The 12,928-nt window shown below is 35.6% G+C and overlaps 1 protein-coding gene across 1 annotated transcript in view; it reads left to right on the top strand.

Annotated features, from left to right (window-relative positions):
• Positions 1-612: 612 nt before the first annotated feature.
• The window catches only part of LOC127678099 (vomeronasal type-2 receptor 26-like), a 40,248-nt gene continuing 27,932 nt past the window's right edge, over positions 613-12,928 (top strand). The window contains exons 1-3 of the mRNA XM_052172903.1: positions 613-830; positions 1,997-2,294; positions 7,804-8,613. Of these exons, the coding sequence (XP_052028863.1) occupies positions 616-830; positions 1,997-2,294; positions 7,804-8,613 (1,323 nt within the window). The 5' untranslated portion in view covers positions 613-615. The remainder of the gene's footprint in view (positions 831-1,996; positions 2,295-7,803; positions 8,614-12,928) is intronic.

Below are 12,928 nucleotides of genomic sequence, written 5' to 3'. Positions count from 1 at the left end.
GATAACATTTGAAATGTAAATACATAAAATATCCAATAAAAATTGGAGTTGATCTTTGACCCGATATAATAAACAGAAATAATATATTCTAATGTAACACTATTTATTTTCCTTAAATACTCTAAAATGATATTGATGTTAAATAACTCAGAGTCTAGTTCTTGCCTAACAAACACTGTGCTCTTTGATGCCTCCTTCAGATGACTCTTCATGACTTAATTTTGTTTCCACTGGTTAGTCTCATCTCAGTGAGTGTACACACCCCACAGGTGTTTTAGAGGACTTCACACATTTTAATTGTGTGTTTTCCTACTGAGAATCAGGATGTCCAGGTGCCAAGTGAGAGATTTCTGAGCCCTAGGAGACTCACAGTGACTCCGTGAAGGGGATATAATCTATGGCTATAATGGTATAAAGTAGATTGGACTCCAGGGAACTGAGGGAGTATTTGGATACTAGTGGGCCTGAACCAGGACAAAACAATGCTTCATAACCTTGATTCACATGGATCAACCAGACAACTTTTACCAGTTTGTTCATGTGCTCCCAGGGATGAATAGTCCAAGATTCTCAACTGAACATATATCTGGGTTTTATCTATTATTTATCAATGTTATGAAATTATGCATTGCTTTCTCTCTCCTGATTGTCCTCATTGAAATTCAGGAACAAATTTCTTGTTTCTCCTTAAGTATACCTGCTTCTCCTGGCTACTATCAAGATGGGCATTTTGTTATTGGAGGACTCTTTTCCCTCAGAGTGACTGCTAGAGACAATAGAATTAAATTTGGCTTTAATGATGCAATGGCTATACCGGAAGCTGTTATTGTGTAAGTGTTTGACTTCTCTCTTAAAAAAAAAAATAGAGTTTCAGGATTTCCTACATATAAATGAAACATATTGATCTGACTATACTCTGCTGTTTCCCTTGCAATGTCTCCTGACTTCAACTTTATGGGTTCTCTCTGTCTGTCTCTCTTTCTTTCTCTCAGCCTCTCTCCAATTTTAACATTCATATAGGCATGCCAGTACTGCAGGAGTATAGGACATTATCTAGAATCTAGGCCAGCTACTAGACTAACCTCCTAATGAAACTGACTGTCCCTACCCCAGTAGCCACCAAAGGCCAATAGCTACTCAGCCATGACTCTGTGTATCTTTCCCCTACACATGCTGAATTCTCTTAAATATGTAAGAAGTTTTTGAAAGCACTTTGCTGTCAAAACAAATTTGTCTTTTTAGTTATTTAGTGTAGTTTATTGAGAAGATTTTAGTGTTCCTTTTAAATTCACACTTGACACTATTTTTTTCAGTTGCTATCGTTGATCAAGCACTGTGTATTTTCCTGAAGTTTATCTTAATCTTTGAAGTCTGCATAAAAACTAAGTTTTAATATTTGCTATTTCCCACATGCTTTACTCTTCCATTATATTTCTCAGACACAAATTGTACAATAAATATTGAAAAATGTACATTTGATAGTATGTGGTGTTGCAAAAGTTTAATCCCAAAACTTGAGGAGCAGAAGGAGTGTATCTTTCTGTGCCTGAGTTTAACCTAGACTACATAAGGAGTTTAAATTAAACCTTGGTTGAATAAGCAAGATGCTGTCTCAAAAAAATTCAAAAACAAAATAATCGATTTAATAACAAGTAGTATTATGAACCTTCTTTTTAGCACAATTATCTCTATATTGTTAATATTGAGTAGACTGCCTGTTTCTTGGAATATCATGGACAATTTTATATGAATTAAGTTCTTATAAATAAAAATTCAGAATTTGAGAGGTAGAATGAAAGGAGCTACATAGAGAAAAGAGGGGGAGGTAAAGAATGTAGTTATATATTTTATTTATTACATTAAATATATAAATTTATATAAATAATAAAATTTTATAAATTAATATAAACAATAATTAATATAAACAATAATTAATATTAACAATAATTAATATAAAAAGAACACAAAAAATGATCTTTCTAATTTTTCCTCCCAGGAATCTCACCAAAAATTATCAGCACATGTTGGCAATGTTTTTTGCTATAGAAAAAATCAACAAGGACCCAAATATTCTATTCAATATGTCCCTGGGATTCTATCTCTACAATGTTGACTTTTTTGAAACAAAGGCCATGGAAAGTTCTATGGCTTTGCTCTCAGGAGAGAGTCCCCCAATTCCTAACTACAGCTGCAGGCCTGAGAAGACTGATAAGCTGGTTGCAGTGATAGGAGGCATTTCAACAGGAATATCAGCTCAGATCTCCAGAGTTCTAAGTCTCTACCATGTCCCACAGGTACACAAAGCATCTTGCTTCCTAGGATAAAGATAGTAAGACAGTAATAAATGCTAATTAATCCAGTTATTGATTATTGATATGTATGAGACTGCTTAATAATTTACTATTTTGTTATCAATTTTAGCTCTGAAGTATAATATATTCTTAACATGAAATAATATTAGTAAAATAAATTTAATTTCAAAACTTTAAAATTGAAAAAAAATAAGTAAAAGTAATAACAACCTGTATTCTTACCACTCCAAGAAAATTTCTTTTGCTCTTTACCCTTTTTAATACTGTCTTTCTTTTGTATCCAGTATTTGAGCATCACAAAGCATGAAGGTTATAATAATTCTATGCACATATGTACACAGTAACTACTATGAACATATTTCTGATTATTTTACTGTGGTATCAGCTCAGATTGCCATATCAGATTCTTTTATACTAAGAAGCATGGGTCTGACTTACTCTGGCTGGACATTTGGACTGTTTGTAATTTTCTCCTGTTAATAGGAAAGTGTTTACTTTTGTCTTTGCTTAAAAATCTTTCTATTGATCAGTAATTATTTCTTATAAACAATGCTAGATAGGCAGCATTTATAAGATAATTGAATCTTAATTAGTCATAAACATGGAAAGGTTTACTTAGAAAGTTTGCAAATAACAGTGATCCAGTATTTAATGTTTCCTTCTATCCTCAGTGAAGTAACTTAAATCTTAGTAAAATGAATGAGGCTGCCATGCTGTATAATTTTTATTATCAATTTTTACCTAAAAAAATTGTTTTTTGTTTATTTTTAGATACATTCTTACTATGCAAATTTGCCCAGTCTTGAACTTCCTTTGCAGCCCAAGATAGCATTAGGGAGATCCTCATGCCTTTGCTTGCCCAGGGCTGGGATTTTAATCATACTCCATAATGCTTGAATAGACTTTTATTTTTATAAGATTTTATGACTTATTTTTTAAAATATTTGTCATTTTTATTTATTTACATTTCAAATGTTTCCTCCTTTCTCAGTCTAAGCTCCCCAAATCCTTCATCCCATCCACCTTCCCCTTTGACTCTAAGAGGGTAATTCTGCAACCACCCACCCCCTCTGGCCTCACTCCTCTAGCATCCTACTTTACTGGGACAACAAGCCTCCACAGGACCAAGTGCCTCCCTTCCCTTCGGTGCCAGATAAGGCATTCCTCTGATACATATACAGTAGGAGCCATGGAACCGCCCATGTATATAACTGTGTCCATGGGATATATGAGGTGTCCAGTTAGTTGATACTGTCCTTTATAAGGTGTTGCATCCCTTTCAGCTCCTTCAGTACTTGCCCTAACTCTTCCACTGAGGTCCCCAGGTTTAATCCAATGGATGGCAGTGAGATTCTGCCTCTGTCTTCTCTAGGTGCTGGCAGAACCTCTCAGAGGACAGCTATACTAGCTTGAGGGTAGTTCAGTGATGCCATCCCTCTACTTGGGGCCCTGTCGCTTTGGATAATTCTAATTCAAAGGAATTCTGTAGTTTTTGGCTAATATCTATTTATCACTGAGTATATACCTTTTGAGTATGTTCTCTTGAGTCTGGGTTACCTCAACCAGGGTGATATTTTGTAGTTCTGTCCATCTTCCTGTAAAAGTCATGTTATCCTCCTTTTTAATAGTTGAAATTCAAATATTTTTCTTTCATCTATGGCTAGCTGGTTGCCTGTGGCTACTGAAACTTATGCACATAGCCTAACAAAAGTTAAATATACTCACAATGTCCTGAGACATTTTTATCATTTTTTTTTTTTTTTTAGTAATCCCCTCACACTTCTTAAGCATGAACTGTGGAACAGGCAGTGCTGTATTGTAGACCATATTCTATTCATGTTTCTTTGATTTTATCATGTTGGCATTTTTGTTAGCGTTTTTCTATGTAGAATAAGTACACCATTTCTAGTGTATGTAAATGAATCCCCAATATATGCAAATCATTCCAACTTTACCTGTGACAGTTAATCCCTTCTTTCAATTTCCTCTCCAGCCTAAGTACTGTATGTCTGTTCACATCTAGTTCTGTGTGTTAGGTCCTCTGTATGCTGAATCTTACATCTTTCTTTCTTGACTAATTTTCACATTTTCAGAGCACATTCTTGAGTTGAAGAAAATTTACAAAGGTTGTTCTGTGGCGGGTTTTCATTTGACTTACCTGGATAGTAATTCTCAGCAGGTTTATTTAGTTATCTATTTTTACTTTCAGGTTTTTTTCTCCACATTTTAAAATTTCTCCACCTAATGCTGTTCTCTCTCTGAGTCTTCCTCTCCCCCTTTCTGTCTCCATCTCAGTGTCTGTTCCTCTCTTTTTCAGTGTGTTTGCCTGTGGGTTTGTGTATGTGTACATGAGTGTGTGCTTGTGTTTGACCATGTGTGTGTATGTGTGTATGTGTGTGCGTGTGTGTGTGTGTGTGTGTGTGTGTTTGTATGTGTGTGTGTGTTTATATGTGTGCATGCTCATGTGGGTATGCATGAGAGTATGTGTGTTTGTGTGGTATGTGTCTCATATATGATGTATGTCAGGACTGTGTAGGTAGGTATCAGGACAACTGACATTCTTCCTTCATCACTTTCTCTACTGTTGTTTGAAATCAGATTACTGAATGAGAACCTTGAGATTTTGAGCTGATTGTTCAGACATTGATTCTCTTTTTGCATGTACCTGCTTATGTGAGCATTGTTTATGATTTTTTGTGAATATTGGTTACTCTGTGCAACATATGTAACTCATGCCATTTTTCTTATTCTCTTTGATTTCTAATACTGAGGATTTATGGCATCATGGAGGTTCCATAGTTGTTGTTCTGTCTCTCTCTGAGTCTCCCTCTCCCTCTTTCTGTCTCTATCTCAGTGTCTGTTCCTCTCTTTTTCAGTCTGTTTCAGTGTGCCTGTGGGTTTGTGTATGTGTGCATGAGTGTGTGCTTGTGTTTGACCATGTGTGTGTATGTGTGTATGTGTGTGCGCGCGTGTGTGTGTGTTTGTATGTGTGTGTGTGTGTTTATATGTGTGCATGCTCATGTGGGTATGCATGAGAGTATGTGTGTTTGTGTGGTATGTGTCTCATATATGATGTATGTTAGGACTGTGTAGGTAGGTATCAGGACAACTAACATTCTTCCTTCATCACTTTCTCTACTGTTGTTTGAAATCAGAGTACTGAATGAGAAGCTTGAGATTTTGAGCTGATTGTGCAGAAAGCTCTAGGGATTAACCTGTTTCCACCCTGCTGTGTTAGGTTAAAAGCACACATAGCCATGTCTGACTTGTTATGGGGATTCTGAAGATTCTACTGTAGGCCCTTCAGCTTGTAAAGTATGCAGTTCAAACCCAGTAAGCCACCTCTCAGCGTCATGATTATATATATAAAATGTTTGTGTGTGTGTGTGTGTGTGTGTGTGTATCTCCTACAATGTAATGGATTTGTCATAAAATCTTCATACATGTATAGCATTATACCTCTGAGGCAACCTCATCCAGGCCTGTTCACTTTCCTGCAGACTCTGAGGTGCTGTCACTCCACATTCTCAGCCACCAGTGAAGGTCAGTGTTAGATGATCAGTTCTCTCCAGAGAAGACAGTCTGCCACAGCCTTCTGAGTCATAGGAAGTGACAAAGTCTAGCTCTTCAGTTTTTTCATCCCATATCCCTGAGGAACAGCATCTTCCTGAGAGTCACACCTGGATTGGGGCCCAATGTAACCTGGACTTGTCCTGTGAAAGACAGCAGGTCTTTCCAGAAGATACCCTTGCCTTTTTGAATGTCATTTGCTACACTTTAGACATACTTATTTTCAGACATATTTTTTAAAGTTATGGTTTAAAAGTAGTTTATACAGATTTTTAGATATATGTCGACTTAACATATTTTACTAATTAAGAAAACAATTAAAATTATATAGCACACACACACCACATACCACCCTCCCATAATAATGTAATTTTATATCAATAAACTCAGATAAAGTTTGTGAATCCCATGAAACAAATTAATTAATAAAACATAATTTTATAACACATATAGTATCGGTATTTGGTGTGTGTGTGTGTGTGTGTGTGTGTGTGTGTGTGTGTATGTGTTGGTGGGAGCTCTCCAGTACTATCCTGACCTAGAGCAGGTATTTGCACAGCTGATCTCGCTTTCAAGACCACAGTGTCTTTGGGTCTCTAGAATTCAAGAGGTTGCTGAGGAGCTGGAGAAGCAGGCTTGAACCCAGCACAGGGCCATTTATCTATTTAAATTTCTTACTTTTGTTCATTTACTAAATATTGAATATTTCTTTATACTACTGTTTCCTTCCTCAAAGTATTCATGTTTTCTTCATTTTGTGATTTCTTGTTTTGTATTACTTTTTCTTCTCCCCATCCACGCGTTTCTCCCAATTAATTAACATAGATATTGAGTGTCTGTATTCAATTATCATGATTTTGGAGCCAATAAGTGAAATGTTAACTAAACATCTAAACTTAGATGCCTGGGGAGTAGTCAGTTCTTAGAATGAGGTCATGAACTGTGATTTAGAGCATGACTTAGTGGACATCTGATTTTAGGAGATTAATTTTTAGGGAATTTGTGTGGAAAGGAGACCAAGTTCCAGGCTGAGCCATGAACACCGGGATATTGTGATACCAGCAGTGAAAAAAGAGATAGAAGATTCAGTAAGTGACAGTGATCGTGTTGGCCAATCCTTGGAAATATACTTCCAGACTAAAGAAAGAATCCTGGAACTCATAAAAGAGCATATATTTAGGAAAGGACTGGTTTTTTTTTTCCAGTATTAGATTAAGGCAGGTGAGTCATTCCATATTGCAGATTAGGTAATTAATGCTCTAGCCTGCTCCTTATCCCAAAGGTGATGCCCTAAAGTCTATAGGAATGACATTGTAGACAACTCAACTGAGGTTTTCTGGTAAAAAGGATAGCAACATGATTGGGTGACCAGGAGTTCCTATTAGAAGAGACTGTATAACAATCACTGAGGTAGAAAGTCAGCCTCCTATCCTAAGCAAGCTTATTTCAAGATATTGACTATGGATTAAAAGAGAAAAAAGACTTAGAAACTTCAATAGTGGATTTTACAATGCTCCATAGATTCCATATTTTTTTTATTTATTTGATTTTGGTATTTTTTTTTGTAACATTAAGTAAAAGGCCTTTAGTGTTAATGTTTCTTCACTTCTATTATCAGGAAGATGAAAGTTTTGCAGTAGCAGATTTGCAAATGGTTGTGTTTGACTGGTATTATCTAAATGGAGATCAGGAGAAAGACACTCTGTGGCCTTTTTTCATATGTTCTATAAAAGGACAAAGGAAAAGGTACATTTTGCATGTGCTGTAAAGAGTAAGTGACATAAGTAACAAATTGGTATTACTTAGTAAAGTTATTTAACTGTTCAGTTTCTCCTGAGTGCATAAGCAGAAAAGGCAAACCAAATCACTTGAAAATAAATCTAATTGTCGTGATTTATATAGTAACTTTCTTTCTGTTCAGATCAGCTATGCTCCTTTTGACGTGAGTCTTGAGACCAGAGTCCAGCTCCAGTCTCCTTACCAGTTTCCTGTATACAATGCAGCTCAGTACCAAGGAATTATTCAACTGCTGCTCTACTTCACTTGGGTCTGGGTTGGTCTGGTGGTTCCAGCTGATAGGAGGGGAGAACTCTTCATGAAGGAAATCACAGAGGAGATGAACAACCATGGAATTTGTGTTGCATTTGCAGAAAAGGGTCCAGTATTTCCTTCTTTTGGTGACATAGGCTGGTACCAATTAATAGTACATCTCACATTGACACGTGTTGTCATTGCATTTGGTGACACTCATGATTTTCTGACACTTGTCTCTCTCATTATTTCCGTTGATACTTTTGGTAATATCTGGATCACAACTTCTGATTGGTATACTATAATATTTCCCTTTAATCAAAATGTAATTTATACATATTTTGGTGGAGCATTATCATTTTCAGTTCACATGGATGAAATTCTGGGATTCAAGGATTTTCAAAGAAGTGTTCACCCTAAAAAATACCCTCATGATATCTTTATCCAGCATGTGTGGTCGATTTTATTTGAATGTCCACATTTGTATGAGCATGGAGTCAGGAAACTAAGTCAATGTGAGCAAAATGGCAGCCTGAGCACAAGATCTCTGAATGTTTGGGATATGAATACCTCACCCTTGAGCTACAAAGTCCATGTAGCTGTGTATGCCATTGCCCAGGCACTTCATGAGGAGCTGTCACTCAGAGTGAATGGAGACTCATTGGATCAAGGTGGACTCCAGGCTCCTCTCCCATGGAAGGTAACGATAGCCATGTTAATGCTCTCCTAAAGTATTGGGCCCTGAGTTTTAATTTCTGCATTTTGATTCATGATCTGTCATAGTTAGTGTTAGATAAACATTTCTTATGCTAGCATGCTTCTTTATGTTACTATCTCCTTCTCAAAGTATTCATGTATATTCAGTAGCATAAAGTAGCATAAAGAAATAGTTAGGAAAAAAACATGTCATAGAGTTTAAAGTTGAGCTAACATTTTGATCAGAAAACAATATGTGCATGCTGTTGAAAATGATATTTATTGTTTAAGCAAATTGAAACAATAATATTTAGGTTATTTAATTTTCACATTTTTATTACTCCTTTTAATGTTCTGTGAAGTAATGGTAATACACAACAGAGGAGATTTGTACAAGTATAAATGTGGCATATTTTAAGAATTTCAGGTACACTTGATGCCAAAAGTTTGTTTTGTTTTGATAAACAGACCCTAGAAGAAGACATAGCTTTTATGAGACTAGACATTATCATGCACGACTGTTTTACAGTTTACTTCTTTGACTTGTTGCTGTTGTTGTGGTCTATTATACTTGGTTCTACCTTAGTTCTCTGCACCAGATAGCTTCATATTCCTTGCAAAACAGGCTGTATCTTTCATAGGTTGCCTCTCATGTCCTGAACCTCAAATTAAACCAGTAATTCATTGGTTGATCAGTCCCACACATTCTGAGCAATCATTTCCTCATTACATCTTGTAGTCAGGACAGATTGTGAGTTCAAGGTCTGATGAATTTGTTGGTGTCAGACATGTACCACTGGAAGCCTTTCCTGCTTACAAAAGATGGCCCGTTCAGGTTCCATATCCTCCATTACTACGTTCTCACTAAGGTGACTTTCATAGGTTTCAGGAAGTTCCATTTCATAGTTTTAACATCTACTCTAAATGCCCTAATATTCCATCTCTCTCTGTGTGTCTCTGTCCATACCCTCTCCCTTTGTACCACCCTTCAGAATCTTTCTCCTTCTTGTTCCTATCTCCACACACACTCTCATCTATCCAACAAATCTTTTGCATTCCCAGGGATATTCATTTGACCAGTCTACCTCCAACCCCAAGAACTCACCTGGTTACTTACACTCTCCAGAGTAGTATTCCATTAAGTAAATGTACCACATTCTCTTTATCCATTCTTCCATTGAGAAACATCGACTTTGCTTCTAGTTTCCTGATATTTTAAACAAAGACATTATGAACTAATTGAGCAAGTGTCCTTGTGGTAAGATGTAGTGTCCTTTGGGTATATGCTCAAGAGTGGTATAGATGGGTCATGAAGTAGATAGATACCCAATTTTCTGAGGACCCATCATAATTATTTCTATAGTCGCTGTACAAGTTTGCCCTCCCTTCATCAATGTAATTATGTTCCCCTGGCTCCATTTCCTTGCCATTATACACTGTAACTTGTAACATTGATTTTAGCCATATTGACATGTGTCCAAGATAAGCTCAAAGTAGTTTTGATTTGCATTTCCCTAATGGATAAGGATGTTGAATATTATTTTTATATGATTCTCACCACTTTGAGATTTCTCTATTGAGAATTCTCTGTTTAACTCCATACCTAATTTTAAAAAATTAGATTTGTGGTTTGTTGATGTCTTGTGTCTTCAATTCTTTATATATTTTGTGTATTATATCTCTATCAGATTTAGAGCTGGTAAAAAATCCTTTTCCATTCTGTTGACTGCCATTTTTTCCTATTGATGTCCTTTGCCTCTCAGAAGCTTTTGCTGTCATGAGATCCTATCTGTGTTCTGTTTAGAAAGTTTCTCCTGTGCTAGAATGTATAGAGTTAAATTTTGGCAGCACATTCCACACTATCTTCCCTAAAGGTCTAGGTTCTCAAATGAAAAACACACACTCAGTCTTTATAATTTAATATGCTTTAAACAGCTCAATGTTTGGGCTACTTGCTAACCTCCATTTGGCTAATCCACCTCCCTCTGATAATCCAGAGTTATTATGTTCATTACTTTTTCTTCTATCAAATATTGGTTTCCAGCAGCTATGTGCATGTAAATTTTCTCATTTAAAGTGTTTTTTCAGGGACACAATTACCATTGATATTACAAGAATTTATAAATATTTTCAATGCTAATCCCTGTTTATCTTCCATAAAGTTCAGTATTCCATCAATTGTGTTTTAATGTTGTGATCATCATTTAGCCTTGATTTTTGAACAGGGCTAATATGGATCTAGTAATATTCTTCAACATGATGATAGCCAGTTAGATCAGCACCATTTTAAAATATTCTTTTTTTTTTCTATTGTGTGTTTATGGATCCTTTATAAAAATAAGGTGACTATACATGTGTCGATTTATTTCTGGATGTACAATTCATTTCCATTGCTCACCATGTCTGTTTTTATGAGAATTCTTTGTGGTTTTCATTACTATAGCACTGTTGTCCACTTTAAAGTTAGGGATGGTGTTACCTCTGGAAGTTCTTTTACTGTTTATTATGTTATTCTCCTGATCCATGAGGGCAGGAGTTCTTTCCTTCTTCTCGTATGTTCCTCAGTTTCCTTCCAAGATTTAAACTTTTTTTCATACTAGTCTTTTGCTTCCTTGATTTGGCTACCCAATAGTACTTTATATTTTGTGGTTATTGTGAAGAATATTGTTTCCCTGATATATTTCTCAGTCTGTCATTTGTATATAGGAAGGCTAATAATTATTTCTTTGAGTTATTCTTGTATCCAGGCACACTACTGAAAGTGATCTCAGCCATACAAGCTCCCTGTAGAATTTTGGGGTTTGCTTATATATACTATCATATTATCTGTAATAATGATGTCTTGAATTTTTATTTTCTTGTCTGCATCCTTTGATCTTTTTTGGCTAACTTTCTATGTAAGGTCCAATTTATTAATAACATCTCTTAGCTCCAGGATTTATTGAGCTTTATTTTTTAATTGTTTTTATTCGATATAATTTATTTACATTTCAAGTGATTTCCCCTTTCCTAGCCCCCCCCCCCCCCGCCACTCTCCGAAAGTCCCGTAAGCCCCCTGAGCTTTTATCAGGTTGACTCATTCATTGGTGATAGTGGGTGGGATATTATAGTCTCCCACTATCAATATGTGAGACTGATGTGTGATTTGAGATTTTCTGGTGTTCCTTTAACAGACTTGGTTTTAGATGTTTGTTGTATAGTTGTTGAGCATTGGGATGTCATATTGGTGGATTTGTCCTTTAATGAGTATGAATGTTCTTTCCCATCTCTTTTGAGTAATTTTCTTTTGAAGTCTATTTTATCAGATGTTAGAATATCTATTATACATTGACTTTTAGGTCCATTTGCTTAGAAATCCTTTCCCCAACCCTTAATCTGATATAACTACTATGTAGATTTTGAGATGTGTTTCATATTTGCTTTGAAAGGTTGGATCTTGTTTGCAGATCTGTTCTGATAGCCTGTATCTTTTTATTGAGGAATTAAGTCCATTGATATTAAGAGATATCATTGACACTTCTTGTTTATGTTGGGTGCCAGAAGTGGTTGTATGTTTGAGTATGAGTGCATGTGTGTTTGTTTTTCTGCATACTTCCCTCTTTTGTTTTTTTCTGCTGTGACTTTATAAATTTCTTATATTTTCATTGGTGTATTTTACCTTCTAGTGTTGGAGTTTTCATTTTAGCACCATCTGTAGCAATGAATTTGTGGACAGATGTTGTTTGAATTTGTGTTTATCACAGAATTCATGTTTTCTCCAGCAATGGTGATTGAAAGTTTTGCTGGGTATAGTGATCTGGGCATCTGTTGTATCTTAGAGTCTACAATGTAATTGCTTATCTGTTTCTAGTCTCCACTGAGATGTTTGTGCAATTTGAATACGTCTACCTGTATATGTTACTTGGCCTTTTCTACTTGAAGTGTTTATTATTCTATGTTCTATATGTTCAGTGTTCTGATTATTGTATAGAAAAGTGAGTTTATTTTCTGATCCAATCTATTTTATGTTCCATATACTTCTTGTACATTTATAGGCATTTTTTTCTTCTTTTTAAGAATTAGGTAATTTTTCTTTTTTGAGTGTGTTAAATATGGGACTTCGAGGTAGGATCTTCTCCTTGTTCTATTCCCATTATCTTGATTTTTATTTCTATTAAATTTGTTCTTTCTCAGTGCCCCATATTTTCTGCATGTTTTATGTCAGGGACACTGACTCTCCCTCTGGATTTCATGTCAACTAGTACACAATCAAATCTTGACAGCTTTTTGTTTGTCTGGTTGAATGTAGTATTTTACTCTAATTTGTTTCTGGTTTACTT

Source organism: Apodemus sylvaticus, chromosome 2, assembly GCF_947179515.1.
Source record: "Apodemus sylvaticus chromosome 2, mApoSyl1.1, whole genome shotgun sequence".
Classification (NCBI taxonomy): domain Eukaryota; kingdom Metazoa; phylum Chordata; class Mammalia; order Rodentia; family Muridae; genus Apodemus; species Apodemus sylvaticus.
This window is presented reverse-complemented; position numbering and strand designations above follow the sequence as displayed.